We start from the raw sequence: 16,566 nt of genomic DNA, 5'->3' as shown, positions 1-16,566 counted from the left end.
ATTGTCTAAGCTGTGAAAAATTTGACACAAGTGCATACTTTTCGGTCAAAATGACCATTTAGAGACCTTCCGCATTTTTAACCAAGACCTATTAAATAATGATAAAAAGTTATTTATAACCACATCATAGAATAATATGTAACACACATGGGGAAATTAAAAGGAATAAACCACTAACAAACACTACCAGATACCCCCCCCCCAAGAACAACAATTGTAGCTTGTGTAAAAGAAACTGTGTGAAAGAAACTTATGAAGCTCAAGTCGCTTCGCCATAGAAAACATCAAGCACGCACGCAAACCTGAGACCCTGTCTCCCCCCTTAATCTCATGATTTTGCGAAACTCTCCCAAATTTACTGTAACATGTGCGTAATTCCAAGGAGCTATCCACTTCAAAAATCCGTTGAAGCCACGTGACACACGTTCTGTGTGGCGAACATTTACCATACTTAGTGCAGAGGTGTGATGTGGGCGAAGTGTGCCACATGTGGCGTAACAAATGGTAGTTGGAAGTGTACACAAGGAGACAAGGTAGACAATTCCTCGCATAATTCACCAGTAGGTGTATTTGCTGTTCTGAAAAGAAATAAAAAACCGTGCTGTTTGAAAGGATCAGTGCTTAGTTGAATGAGCGCAATCCCTTTGGCTTATTTTTTACCTCTCCTTAAATTTTAAGGGATTTTAACGCTGAATCCATTTGTGTGATATAGTCCATATTTTTACTAATTAGTTGTTTTGGAAGCATTTGCAATACGGGGGAAAATGGCCCCAAATAAAGATCTTGCCACTCTAGAATGTATATCCGACCGAGACTTCCTGCTTTTTCATATCGAAGTCCTGATTACTGCGTAATTGACACGCACAACGAGTGTTTCAATTTTTCCTGAGTTTTTGGGAGATTTTCGATTTTTCCAAAAAAATTGGGTCTCTCCGAGATCTCCCAGAATATTGAAGTTTATAAATACGTGAAGGTTAACACGAAAAACAACCGTCAATTTCCAAACAACCAGAGATTTCGAATAATTTGATTTTCAAAATTTTTGGATAGCGAAGCGATTTTTACCCAAAAAATCGTTATGCCCAATAAATGCTTATTTCGCAAACCGCTGTGTCCATATCCAGGTAAATCTTTAGGATTATGTAGATCCTCATTTTCAACCCATGCGGGGTCCCAACCAACAACAGTATCTTGGTCCCATAAACAAGAGGTCACAGCCGGTCAGGAAAATTAAAAACTTATGTACGATAGATTCTATTATTTATTGATTAACAGATTTCGATCAATAGTGCTTATAACGATAAATACAAAACCGTAATTTTTTTCAAAAAAAGTCAAATCTTTACTATTTGTGCATACAAGAGGGAGTGAGCAAATTCATTTTATGCCTACCTTTTAGGGGAGGGGCTAGCACTAAAAGATGGAGAAATAATGTCATAGATTCCGCAACTTATTCTGGAATTCGACAAGCAATTCGACAGTTATTTCTAATACGGTTCAGGGGCGTAATTTGCTAGAGGGCAGGGAGGGTGCCCCCCCCAGCATTTTGCGTGTTCAAAAATCTTGTCAAAACTAAGATAGGCCTACATATTTCAAGCATCCATGGAAACAGATCAGTTTTCTTTAGTATATTTTTGTCTTTACGGTACTATATGGTTTATTTTTCATTTTTCACTGTCATTTTTCTTGTCTTAGGAAAATCGGCCCCATCTCCCCCCCCCCTCCCAGGCTTTTGACAACATTACACCACTGATACAGTTCGTAACATAATGCAAACAATTAACAATATGAGCTAACACTATGATATAACAGTATATTATAAGAGTGGCGTATTTATCTTATTTTACATAGTTATTTTAAATATGCCGCCTTTACTTTTTACAGTCCATTCATGGTGATTCTTTTACGAGTTCGTGTACTGTGTCCTGTGTTTATGCGAAAAATTAATTTTAGATGTAAAGTCATCGAAAAAGGAAAACACCCAAGTCTTTCAGAGATCACACTGACCAAGTCCACTTGTAAAATAATTTATGGTTTTAATGTCAACTAATGTAAAACCATAATAATTTATGGTTTTAACCTTTTATACTCACAAATATGCTCCCTGAAAACAAGAATTAATGCAACAAATAGGAAACTTTATTGTAGATTAATCTATTAATAAATTAAATAATTTACAAAATACCAGAAATTCCCAGCATTTAGTCAAAAAGATGATGATCTAGTAATCTTCTCAGTGGTGGATCCAGGGAGGCAAGGGGGCAACCCCGCCCCCCAGTGTAGTCTAAAGCAGTGTAAATTCCTTAATTAACTCAAGTTTGCGTTAATTAAACTTGCTCCTAGCGCAAGTTTCTCGGATCAACCTCTTTTGCCCCCCTCCCAAAAAATTTTTTTTATCGGATAAACCGATTTTGCACCCCCCTAAAAAAAAAATCCTGGATCCGTCCCTGAATCTTCCCTACTCTTCGTTTATGGAGTTGGCCAAGATTGTCTCTGGAAGCTTCATTTGACAAAGAGTTAGAATTTTGAAATAGAGTCAAACATAAGGATCAAGTGCTACATTGAACTGTTAGTTTTGACAAGTAGAGGGAACGCAATATTATGAGCAGCAGGGAAGGAGCCAAATCTGGACTCTACGCTGAAATTTGTTTTAAGCATGGGGGAGGATTCACCAGAATTTTTTAGAAGAGACGAATTGAAAGGAGAAAGAGGAAGATACGGGGAACATCGTAAGAGATCTCAACAGTTTGGAAGAGGGAGAAGGCCGGAAACCCCTCTGCGTTCGTGCCTGAGCTAGATCAAATTATTTCGTATCCATTAATTAATTGACGTGTTAAGGTCTCCCACCTAGGCCGTATGCAGGAGGGGGGTGACGGGGTCTAAACCCCTGGCCGAAATACTTTTCCGACTCGTAAAAACGGAACGAGTAAAAAAAATTTGTTACGTTTTTTAAAGCTTCTTGTAGTGCACCCCCTACCCTTGAACAAAAATCCTGAATGCACCCTTGCCTCCCATACTTCATATCTTCTGATTAAGTTATAGAATTTTGTATATGCATCGGCTATATAGGTCATACCTCCATCCAATTTTGATAGAAAATGATACACACTTAGGTTTATTGCTTTTTCGAAAATCAAGGGCTGGCCCCGGGCCCTGAAATCCAAATTTTTCTTCAGCTTCTGGGCTCTTTTATTCAAGCATTATATCAAATTTGTGTTTTATTATTCTCCCCCCTGAAAACTTTTCTGTTATTGGCACCTTTCAAAAGATTTCCTTATGCGTGTCTGCCAACAAGTGGAAACAACATGCTTTTTTACGTGTTTTTTCTCTTAATCAAAATAAAGCATGCGCAGAGAAAAAGACACTTCACCCCACACACTGGGGGTCGTGTAAGGGTGTTACCTGAAATGGAAGCCTTGAATTTTCAAAAATGAAATATTAATTATGACAGTGGAGTTCAATACTGCCTCTCCCACAAGAAGTGGAGGGAAGTATACCGGCTAAATATTTGTCACTGGAGAAATTGTTACTAAAGGGGAGCGTCTTTCACAACTAGGTATTCATGTATATCCGTAGAAATTTTGCAAACTAAGAAGACAAACATGCAAATATGGGATGTTTCCACACAAGGCTTTATCCAGGGGGTGGGATTTAGACCCCCCCCCCCGTTGTGCTTGTTTGACTCGTAAAAACGTAACAAAATGAATTTTCGATGTATTTTTAAGGTTTTTTTTGGTAAAACACCCCCCCCCCCTCCAAAAAAAACAAAAATCCTGGATACGAATCTGTTTCCACAAAATTTTTGTATTGTTCACACAGTTCGCATTTTTTTGCTATTTCCTCCCTTGAATTATTTTCTTGATACAAAATTGGGACTAGATGCCTCTGCAACCTGCAGAACTGCAGGATAAAAATTTTCTTACGAGGCTGTGATGTGAACATAAAATATTTACCTTTGTTAGGTCCCCCTCCCCTACCTAAAAATAAATGTTTCCAGTTTCTCTGAAACAGAAGTTCGGCCCCGCCTCTGTCACTATTTACTGATCAAAGGTTCTTCCCTACAAAACAACATACCTCAGTCAGGTTAAATCATTCAAAAATAAAACTCCAATCTTATAACTTTTACAATCAATCCTTAGAGAGGGCACTAGAACTTTTAATAAAAAACCCCTAACTCCTTAAAAAGAGTCAGATCAAAACAAAAAGTACACCATTAGAACTGCCTGGTCCAAAACCCCTGTACAGGAAACTTTCTGTCATTTGGCTTGAAAAGCAAGGGAAATATATTGGCTTGAAAATCAACTAAATTGACTTTAACCACGTTATTCTCCACAAACGGCATATTTTTTTTCTTCTTTTCCACAGATAGCTTGGCACTGGAACATCGTAGAGAGTTGTTCAATAGCTCATTTTAAAGGAAATTAATTGGATTAGAAATCTTTAGTAACTAAAGTAAATTATTTCTAAAAGAGAATAAATTTTTCCACCAAAAACTGCATTTTTGATGTCTTTTCATGCTGCAGTCGTTTCAAAGATATTTGATTTTTGTACATAAATCATAATTGTATACCAGCGGTAATATTTGGACCCACACCTCCGAAGAGACTGGTGGCTATCCGGGATGCAGCAGTAGCTAGCAACCTATTAAGAGACGATCACGTCCAATGTTAAGAAATATAAAAACCCATAGCTCCTAAAAAAGGAGTCAGATCAAAAAAAAAAAAAAATACACCATTAGAACCGCCTTATCCGAAACCCCTGTACAGTAAACTTTTTGTCCCTTGGCTTGAACAGCAAGGGAAATATATTGGCTTGAAAATCAAGAAAAGTGGCAGCTACTACAAAATTCTGCCTAAACGGGATATTTTTTTTTTCTTTCTTTTCCAGAGACAGCTTGGCACTGGAACATCGTAGAGAGTTGTTCAATAGCTCATTTTAAAGGAAATTAATTGGGTTACAAATCTATAGTAACTAAAATAAATTATTTCTAAAAGAGAATACAATTGTCCACGAAAAACTGCATTTTTGATGTCTTTTCACACTGTAATTAACTAGACCCTTCCTTCATATTAGTCTAATAGTGTGCTTTTTGTTCAATTGCTCTCTCAATTTGCTCTCTCAATTTTCTCAATTTTCTCAATTTGTGTGCTTTTTGTTCAATTGCTCTCTCAATTTGCTCTCTCAATTTTCGCATCTCGATACGCCTTGTCGGCTAAATACCTTTGATTTTCTCTTTTCAAGATGTTGTCTCTGTTTTTTTGTATAGTACTGTTTTTTTAAATTATTTACATTAAAAGACGATCCCTGAAATAACAAACCATTCCATACATTCGACTTAGTTAGCTACTTGATTGTTTGAGTTTCGTCTCTTACTATTTAAAAGAAGAAAAAAGCCGTAGGCTTTTTCCTTTTTGTATTTATAGTTAAAAAACGAACTCAAGCCCAAAGAAACTGAACCCTGTGGTTCATTCATCTGGGTTGCAGCGATAGCTAGCAACCTAGTAAGAGACGATGACGTCCAATGTTAAGAATTATAAAAACCCATAACTCCCAAAAATAAGACTTAGATCAAAACAAAAAGTAAACCATTAGAACCACCTTGTCCAAAACCCCTGCATATGAAACTTTCTGTTCCTTGGCTTGAACAGCAAGGAAAATATATTTGCTTGAAAATCAAGAAACGTGGCAGCTACTACAGCATTCTGCTTAAACAGGATATTTTTTTTCTTTTTTCTTTCTTTTCCACAGATAGCTTGGCACTGGAACATCGTAGAGGGTTGTTCAATAGCTCATTTCAAAGGAAATCAATTAAGTTATAAGCATTTTGTAACTAAAACAAATTATTTTTAAAACAGAATAAATTTTTCCACCAAAAAGCACGTTTTTTATGTCTTTTCATACTGTAGTCTGTTCAAAGATATTTGATTTTAAAGCAATCAAACAGTATTTGGTAAAGTTATATTACTCCTTGTAAGAAACCATAGCTAAACAACCTAGTAAGAGACGATCAATCTCGTCCAATGTTAAGAAATATAAAAACCCATAACTCCTGAAATTCTTGTATAGTAAGAGCAACTCGTCTCAATAGTAACCGAAACTTTTTACATTAAAAAACAATCATTGGATATTACATAAAGCATCGGCGAGTTTCAATATAAATTATATCCGGGTTGCAGCGGTAGCTAGCAACCTAGTAAGAGACGATCACGCCCCATAGTAAATACTAAAGTAACCCATAACTCCTGAAAACAGAGTCAGATCAAAACAAAAAGTACTCCATTAGAACCGCCTTGTCCAAAACCCTTATAAAGGAAACTTACCACCCTTTGGCTTGAATAACAAAGAAAATATATTAGCTTGAAAATCAAGAAAATTTACTTTAACCACGTTATTCTCCACAAACGGGATATTTTTTTCTTTATTCTTCTTCTTCTTTTCCACAGATAGCTTGGCACTGGAACATCGTAGAGAGTTGTTCAATTGCTCATTTTAAAGGAAATCTCTAGATCTAGTGCCATTTGTACTTATTTTTTTTATTAATTATTTTTTACGAAAATATATATTTATTTATGAGAGGCAGCCTGGCCGAGTGGTCCAAGGCACTGGTGTTAGCCACCAGTCTCTTTGGAGGCGTGGGTTCAAATCTTACCGCTGGTACACGATTATGTTTGAAAGACTGCAGTGTGAAAAGACATCAAAAATGCAGTTTTTGCTGGAAAAATTTAATCTCTTTTAGAAATAATTTATTTTAGTTAGTATAGATTTTTAACCCAATTAATTTCCTTTAAAATGTGCCATTGAACAACTATCTACGATGTTCCAGTGCCAAGCTATCTCTGGATACAAAAAAAAATATCCCGTTTAGGCAGAATGTTGCAGTAGCTGCCACTTTTCTTGATTTTCAAGCCAATATATTTCCCTTGCTGTTCAAGCCAAGGGACAAAAAGTTTACTATACATGGGTTTCGGGGTAGGCGGTTCTAATGGTGTACTTTTTGTTTTGATCTGACTCCTTTTTTAGGGACTATGGGTTTTTATATTTCTTAACATTGGACGTGATCGTCTATTACTAGGTTGCTAGCTACCGCTGCAACCCAGATAACAAATGTTACCGCTGGTATAAGATTATGATTTATGTACAAAAATCAAATATCTTTGAAAAGACTGCAGTATGAAAAGACATCAAAAATGCAGTTTTAGTGGAAAAATTTATTCTCTTTTAGAAACAATTTATTTTAGTTACAAAAGATTTTTAATCCAATTAATTTGCAGAAGGAAAGGTTTGGAAGAAAGCTTATTTCATTAAAGATTGACTTAATGATTGTTCTTAATTTTTTAATATTTGAATGTTTTTGTTAGTTTCTACTTAACCAGCTCAAACAATCATATTTTAATTTCACTGTCCTTGGTACTTTGAATCATTCTTCATAGGAATAGTTTGAAGATAGACAGAAGGAAAGCTTCAGGGGACAGCTACTTTCACTAAAAATTGACATCCTAATTCTTTATAATTTTTTAATGTTTGAATTGTGTTGTTAGTTTCTACTTAACTGGTTAGAACAATCATATCTTAATTTCAATGTCTTTGGTACTTTGAATCATTCAGCATAGGAATAGTTTGAAGGCAGAAAGAAGGAATGGTTTGGAAGAAAGCTTCTTTCATTAAAGATTGGCTTCCTGATTTTTCCTAAGTATTTAATATTTTAATATTATTGTTAGTTTCTACTTAACCGACTCATTCAATCATATTTTATTTTCACTGTCATTGATACTTTGAATCATTCTGAATAGGAATGGTTTGAAGGCAGAAAGAAGGAAAGCTTCTCAGGAAAGCTACTTTCACTAAAGATTGACATCCTGATTCTATCTATTGTTTTAATATTTGAGTTGTATTTTTAGTTTCTACTTAACTGGTTCAAACAATCATATTTTAATTTCACTGTCCTTGGTACTTCAAATTATTCTGTATATATAAAGTTTGAAGGCAGAAAGAAGAAAAGCTTAATTTAGCAATATTGTCAAGGATAAACGAGAAGTTCTAATATCATTTTCTGTATGCCACTAGGACTCTTTATTGTACATATTAGCACTATTCTTTTTTTCTTTTTCTGACTTGGATTCTCTTGGACTTGGAAAACTATTTTTTATTAGTACGGATGTATCAATGGTACTCTATGCTTGCACTTAGACACTACGCATATGTCCCAATGGTACTCTTTGGCTAGTTATCGACACTACCTAGTTTATTGTATTAATTAAATCAGTGATTTTCACACATTGGAAGGATAAGCACCTGAGTCACATTTAAAAAAGTAAAAATGAATTATTCGAGGAAAGTGTATGCACGTGATAAAATTATCGTGGCGTTGAATGCTGACAAGGAGAAGTATTTGAACTAAGAAACAAGTACAAGTGGAAACACTATCGGAAATGTATACACATGTTGTCATGACAGTGAGAGTTTAGATTTCTTTGGAGCACCCAAATCATTCTACAATGGTTATGGTGGATATGTGAGAGTGAGATATCCGGAGATGATACTCTTCAAAGAGAATGTCAACATGAAACAATAGTTTACGATGAGAGGCAACTTCTTGCTTATGGTTCTGGTAATACGTTACCTATTGATAGATCCTATCATCTTTCTGGTATTAGTATTCAACAGAAGGTAAAAAGAAGACAGGCATACTCTTCTAGCAACATTATAAGCCATATCATGTCTACGTCCCAGAATTGTTATCTATGTGCAAATAATGTGACAATAGACAGTGATTTAACCTTTCTAATTTTTTAATTAGAAAAATTATAAAAAAAATTAGAAAAATTCAAAAAAAAATTAGAAAAATTAGAACAAAAAATTAGAATACAAATATTTTTGCCATTACCAGTTTTTTCTCTTTATGCCATTTAACGTTTTTTTCTTGCTGTGTCTTTTCAAAGATATTTGATTATCCTGATTTGTATGTATCCTGAGAACCAAAGAATAAGGGAGTAATCGCAGAGAAATGCAAATATAATAACAGCTAAAGCTTTCATGGAAAAGTTGACAAAAACAACCTTTTTTATGCAAACTAATAAAAGTCTGACGAAAATGTATTTCAAACTTTTGAATTATACTGCCGCTTGCAACGCTGTATTTTTTTTTATATTCTGAGCTGAATGGATCAAGCACTAAAAATATGGAAGAGCTGACACAAGGACGAGTTCAGCATATTTGCTGTAAATTATTTGTGAGCCTTTATCGAGCTTTCCATGTGCTACAGTATTAAAAAATCTGTTAAATTTCTGATGGGCGGTCAAGGTAACGTGTTAACTTTGATAGGGTCAATTGTCAAAAACTAAATATATTAATATTCAAGATTAATATCTTCTGTTAGTTGATGGTTAGTTGGAATTGGTTTCGTCTTTATTTCTTCTTTTTTTGCTTTGATATTCACCCCTAACACTCTCACACTAAAAATAGCAGAAACTTTATCAAGTTTACTGTGAACCCAAATTTTGCATAGAAAGAGCCATATAGATTTTTTTCTCTAGTTTGAGATTACCTTTTATTATATTTCATCTCAACCTAATTATCAAGTCTTATACAAACTGTCATAAATTGTAGATGAATAAATATTTATAGCAGTATCTTTTTTAATATACACATAGCAGCTTTAACACAAAAAGAAACTTTTTTTAATTTATCTAAAAATATCAATGAATTATTGTTCTATCTGCAACGTATTATATTTCATCCATCTTTCTGAATAACAACGTACCATCCGGTAAATCTTATATCAAACTAATTCTAGGGAAAAAAACTATTAGATTTATTTATAAGAAAAATTTATATTTCAAGACATTTAGATTTCCTACAAATTCCATTATGATAAGACAAAGGTGATTTTTATTATTTTAGGAAAATTTTTCAATTACGCTAATTAATAGTATATGTTGCTTCTACAATTTTACATTTCCTTCTTTCTCTTTTAATGAATGACCTCCCATTTCTAGTCCCAAATTTGCTGCCCTTAACTAGATTTGTGCTTGCCCTTAATCCCTTAACTTGACACAGATACTTTTCCAAAATTTCTACTAAAATTCATAATATTCGTTAATTTGCTAAATCGATAAGTTTATGCCAGAAGCCCTCAATTTCACCATTACTCCTTAACTCACGCAATTACGATCAAAAATATTTATCACATTTCTCAAGTCTTCATTGCTTAGATACCTCAATATTTTTTCAGCACATATATATGGTAACTTGGCATAGCCGTTGAAGCTTCTATTGGCCGACTCAAGTAACTCATTCCTTTTCATATCCTTTCTGAAGTTACGTTTTAGCATGCTAGCATATAATGGAAACTCCATTTCGTAGTTTAATGTGTTTGATACTTCCATTACATTTTCATTCCTCATGTATGCTGCTAAAGACCTTTCTCCTTTTGAAAGAATGTCATAAAAAGATATAGTGGAATTAACAATTTTCTTTCTTTTCAATTTGGCTAGTTCTACCTCACATCGATCCCGAAAATCCCCTTCATCCTCATAAAAATCAATAAAGCCTTCAAGATCCAAAAAGCTCTTTATAAAACTCATTTCTTCATGATAAATTTCATTTCTTTGACATAAATATAAATTTGCTGCTTTCATTTTTATTATGTGGTCTATAATATGCATATTAGTATTCATCTTCGCGAAATGGTCAAAATTATATAGATCATGTATATAATCATTTGTCATATTAAGAACTAACATACCACTGTCACTCATGATATTTATGTCAGATCCATATTCCAGAAGAATTATAGCAGATTGCACACTCGGGACTAAACAAGCAATGTTATGAAGAGCTGTTCTCCCATATTTGTCTCTAAAGTTAACTCTAGCACCGTGTTCTAGCAAAATTTTCAGAGTATGGAAGTGTCCTTTAGTAGCAGCTTTATGAAGTGGAGTTTCATCCTCATCTGTTCTTGCATTGACATCAGATCCATTTTTCAAAAGGTAATCAACAATTCGTGATTCACTCCGGAATAAACAAGCAATATGAAGAGCTGTTGTCCTATGTTCATCTCTCGAGTTAACTCCAGCACCGTGTTTGAGCAATAATTTCAGAGTATGGAAGTTTCTATGAGTAGCAGCTTTATGAAGTGGAGTTTCCTCCTCATCTATTCTTACATTAACATCAGATCCATATTTCAAAAAATAATCAATAATTCGTGAGCATCAAGAACCATGAAGAGCTTTTGGCATATGTTCATCTTTTGAGTTAACTCCAGCACCGTGTTTGAGCAATAATTTCAGAGTATGGAACTTTCCATGAGTAGCAGCTTTATGAAGTGGAGTTTCATCCTCATTTGTTCTTGCATTAACATCAGCTCCATTTTTCAAAAGATAATCAACAATTAGTGATTCACTCGGGAATAAACAAGCAACATGAAGAGCTGTTCTCCCATATTTGTCTCTAGAGTTAACTCTAGCACCGTGTTCTAGCAATAATTTCAGAGTATGGAAGTTTCCTTGAGTAGCAGCCTTATGAAGTGGAGTTTCATCCTCATCTGTTCTTGCATTAACATCAGCTCCATTTTTCAAAAGATAATCAACAATTTGTGAGTTTCTAGAAATATGAAGAGCTGTTCGCCCATGTTTATCTCTAGAGTTAACTCTAGCACCGTGTTCGAGCAATAATTTCAGAGTTTGGAAGTGTCCTCCAGCAGCAGCTTTATGAAGTGGAGTTTCATCCTCATTTGTTCTTGCATTAACATCAGCTTCATTTAAACAGCAACATGAAGCTGCTGTAGCTGCTGTATAAACAGCAATATGAAGAGCTGTCAGCCCTCTGTCACACATGATATTTATGCAAGATCCATATTCCAGAAGAATTTTAGCAAATTGCTCACTCGGGAATAAACAAGCACCGTGCGTAGCAACTCTAGCATTTGTTCTTGCATTGACATCAGCTCCATTTTTCAAAAGATAATCAACAATTCGTGATTCACTCGGGAATAAACAAGCAATATGAAGAGCTGTTCCCCCATATTTGTCTCTAGAGTTAACTCTAGCACCGTGTTCTAGCAATAATTTCAGAGTATGGAAGTGTCCTTTAGTAGCAGCTTTATGAAGTGGAGTATCATCCTTATCTGTTCTTGCATTGACATCAGCTCCATTTTTCAAAAGATAATCAACAATTCGTGATTCAATCGGGAATAAACAAGCAATATGAAGAGCTGTTCCCCCAGATTTGTCTCTAGAGTTAACTCTAGCACCGTGTTCTATCAATTCTTTAGCTCTTTCTAGGTCTCCATCACAAACTGCATCACTTAAACTAGTGCTTACTACCTGCTTGGCTAATTTTTTCCTTTTCCAACTTAATTTCCTATTTAAAACTCCATCAACTGACATTTTATATTCTTTTCTTTCTGTAAGTTAAAGGCACATAAAAAACTTGTTGAAATTTGTGCAATATATCGGTAAGATGATGTCATGACATTTGTCCTCCTATGATGTGTATGCCCTCTGAAATGATTTTAAATTAAAATTACGTCATTTTATTTGCAAGTAATGGATCACACCACAGTATTAAATCATACTACTTGTATTGATTGTCGAATGTGTCACCTGGATTTGTTTGACCTTTTACACCTATTCACAGAGAGTGAGTAGCCTCTTATTAGCGTCTGGAAAAAACGTGTTACGCAACTCTGTTAGCTACTTGGCTGCTAAGTTAGTAAGGTGCTTGGAAAAACCCTTTTACATAACTTTGCTATTAACTCGACTGTCAAATTAGTAAGATGGGAAAAAACCCTATTACATAGCTTGGCTAGTAACTTGGCTGTCAAAAAAGTGAAATAGTTAGAAAACCCTGTAACATAACTTGGCTAATACCTTGGCTGTTAGACTAGTAAGATGTTTGGAAAAACCCTATTACTCAACTTGGCTAGTAACTTTTAACCACGTTATTCTCCCCAAACGGGATATTTTTTTTTTCTTTCTTTTCCACAGATAGCTTGGCACTGGAACATCGTAGATAGTTATTCAATGGCTCATTTTAAAGGAAATTAATTGGGTTAAAAATCTATAGTAACTAAAATAAATTATTTCTAAAAGAGAATAAATTTTCCCCCCAAAAACCGCATTTTTGATGTCTTTTCACACTGCAGTCTTTCAAAGATATTTGATTTTTGTATATAAATCATAATCGTATACCAGCGGTAAGATTTGAACCCACGCGTCCGAAGAGACTGGTGGCTAACACCAGCCCCTTGGACCACTCGGCCAATCTGCCTTTTAAAACTAAATATATATGATTACAGTAAAGAACAAACTTCCAGCCCATAGTAACTAAAATAAGATTATAATTTAAGACATTAGAAGATTATAATATAATTATAATTTAAGACTCAAACAAGTAATTTGTTTGCTTTGGTATTATCTACCTAGTTTATTTAATCATAAACCGGGTTGTAGCGGTAGCTAGCAACCTCGGAAGAGACGATCACGTCCAATGTTAAGAAATATAAAAACCCGTAACTCCTAAAAAAGATTCTGAGAAAAACAAAAAGTACACCATTAGAACCACCTTGTCCAAAACTCCTGTATAGGAAACTTTTTATCCCTTGGCTTGAACAGCAAGGGAAATATATTGGCTTGAAAATCAAGAAAAGTGGCAATTACCGCAACATTCTGCCTAAACGGCATATTTTTTTTTCTTTCTTTTGCAAAGATAGCTTGGCACTGGAACATCGTAGAGAGTTGTTAAATGGTTCAATTTAAACTACACTAAAAGACGATCCAGGGAATAACATACCACTGCATACATTGGACTTAGTTAGCTACTTAATTGCTTGAGATTTGTCTCTTAGTATTTCAAAGAAGAAAAAGCCGTAAGCTTTTTCCTGTTTGTAATGATATAGCATATCCGGGTTGCAGCGGTATCTAGCAACCTAGTAGGAGACAATCACGTCCAATGTTAAGAAATATAAAAACCCAAAGCTCGTAAAAAAAAGGGTCAGATCAAAAGAAACAAAAGAAACAAAAAGTATACCATTAGAACCGGCTTGTCCGAAACCCCTAAGTAGGATATTTTCTGTCCCTTGGATTGAACAGCAAGGGAAATAAATTGGCTTGAAAATCAAGAAAAGTGGCAGCTACTACAACCTTCTGCCTAAACGGGATATTTTTATTTTCTTTTCCACAGATAGCTTGGCACTGGAACATCGTAGAGATTTGTTCAATGGCTCATTTTAGAGGAAATTAATTGGGTTAAAAATCTTTTGCAACTAAAATAAATTATTTCTAAAAGAAAATAAATTTTTCCACTAAAAACTGCATTTTTGATGTCTTTTCTTACTGCAGTCTTACCAAAGAAGTTTGATTTTTGTACATAAATCATAATCGTATACCAGCGGTAAGATTTGACCTCACGCCTCCTAACAGAAAGGTGGCTAACACCAGTGCCTTGGACCAATCGGCCACGATGTCTCTCATAACGAATATATGTGAATCCGGGTTGCAGCAGTACTTAACAACCTATTAAGAGACGATCAGTTCTATGCTAAGAAATATTATTAAATTAAACGACGATCATTGGAAAAATTAACCGTGACATACGTTGGAATTAGTTAGCTACTTGATTGTATGAGGCCCATTATTTACTATTTCAAGAAAGTTTGTAATCTGGTAATTTTTAATGGTTAATGGTTTTCCGGGTTGTTATAATAAAGAAAGACCTCTTGCCTATACTATATTTTATGCGCGACTTAATTATAGTATAGGTTAGTAATCCGGGTTGAAGCGCTAGCTAGAAACCTAGTAAGAGACGATCACGTCCAATGTTAATAAATATTAGACCGTCATCAGTAGTAAAACTAAACTAAATTATCTAAGCACATTTCAAGATTACAAATTACCTAATTCCTCCCCCCCCCCCAGGAGTTATTGTATCGGTTTTACATCTATGGCGCATAGAACATTGAAAAATCAACATAACAAAGTATAAAACATCCATTGTAATGAGTATATCTAATAGGTTTAATATAACTATAAAACCAATTTACCGAAATCCACATTTATATTGAATAATAGAGATCCTTTATATAATACAAACAGAAAAAACTTATTTTCCAAGTTGTTCTAGGTGGAAAACTTTAATCCTTATATGTAGGTCTTCGACCATGTTGATTCTAATGGTATACTTTTCATTTTAATCTAACGCCATTTTCGAGGGTCTTAGGCTTTTTTTGAAATCATCATAAATTTTTTTCGCAATGAATTTTTACTTTTTAAGTTACGAGAATAAAAAAGATAATTTTATACTTGCTTTTTTTATATTACGAGATTACTCTAAACAATAGATACCATTCCTGGATCAGTGTCAGAAGGCAATTTTTCTCATTAGGGAGTTTGTTTAAAAAACGTATTTTTTCAATTTTCAGTTATCTTGGGGTTAGTTTGCCTTTTACTAGGTTTTCTTAACAAATTTTTTAACTTTTTGGTACTATTGGCTGCGGCTCGCCATTTACAAGGTTGCAGGCAAAGCTGTAACCGTGATTTAGAATTTGCTCTTTACTAAAATGGTTCAAAATGTATTTTTGTTCAAACGAATTGTGCTTTTTAATTATTGTAAATTGTCATTTTTTTTGTCATCCTATAGGCTGTTTTACGTACTATATATAATTGACGATTGCAGATCATTGCTATGAAACTGGTATTATTTTATATTAGCTAAATTTAATCAGGTTTAATTTTCAAAAATTAATATTCTAATCAAAGGAAATGTTCGAAAACTGAAAAAGTTGTGGTGAAAAAATGAGTACTTCAACTTGTACAATTAGTTTAGGAGGGACATTACGCAAAGAACTTGTTCTGAGAATATATAATAAAGCCTTTTGAAAAGTATTGCTTGATGTTGGGGTATGCAAAAGGCCGTAAAGTAAAGTTGTGGGTGAAAAGGATGAGTACTTCAACTTGTAGAATTTGTTTAGGAAGGACATTACGTAAAGAACTTGTTCTGAAAAGATATAATAAAGCCTTTTGAAAAGTATTGTTTGGTGTTGGGCTGTGCAAAAAAGTCGTAAAGTAAAGGTGTGGGTGAAAAGGATGAGTATTTCAACTTGTAAAATTGGTTTAGGAGGGACATTACGTAAAGAACTTGTTCTGAAAAAATATAATAAAGCCTTTTGAAAAGTATTGTATGATGTTAGTGTGTGCAAAAAGCTGTAAGGTTATGTTGTGGTGAAAAAGATGAGTACTTCAAGTTGTAAAATTGGTTTAGGAAGGACATTATGTAAAGAATGTGTTTTGAAAGATATAATAAAGCCTTTTGAAAAGTATTGCTTGGTGTTGGGGTGTGCAAAAAGTCATAAAGTAAAGTTGTGGTGAAAAAGATGAGTACTTCAACTTGTAAAATTGGCTTAGGAGGGATATTAAGAAAAGAACTTGTTCTGAAAAGATATAATAAAGCCTTTTGAAAAGTATTGCTTGGTGTTGGGGTTTGCAAAAAGTCGTAAAGTTGTGGGTGAAAAGGATGAGTACTTCAACTTGTAAAATTGGTTCAGGAAGGCCATTACGTAAAGAACTTGTT

At 34.3% G+C, this 16,566-nt stretch overlaps 1 protein-coding gene across 1 annotated transcript; it reads right to left on the bottom strand.

The window, feature by feature from the left end:
- Positions 1 to 10,151: 10,151 nt before the first annotated feature.
- Positions 10,152 to 11,179, bottom strand: LOC148947462 (uncharacterized). Its single transcript, XM_089095893.1, has 2 exons — positions 11,163 to 11,179; positions 10,152 to 11,112 (listed from the first exon to the last, which is right to left on the bottom strand). Exons 1-2 carry the CDS (start codon positions 11,177 to 11,179, stop codon positions 10,152 to 10,154), a joined length of 978 nt encoding a protein of 325 aa, XP_088952019.1.
- Positions 11,180 to 16,566: the final 5,387 nt, after the last annotated feature.

The sequence above is a fragment of the Artemia sp. Qi Xiang Cuo genome, chromosome 10 (assembly GCF_049724085.1).
Source record: "Artemia sp. Qi Xiang Cuo chromosome 10, ASM4972408v1, whole genome shotgun sequence".
Taxonomy (NCBI): Eukaryota; Metazoa; Arthropoda; class Branchiopoda; order Anostraca; family Artemiidae; genus Artemia; species Artemia sp. Qi Xiang Cuo.
The sequence above is the reverse complement of the archived record's forward strand: the minus strand, read 5'-3'. Positions and strand labels throughout refer to the sequence as shown.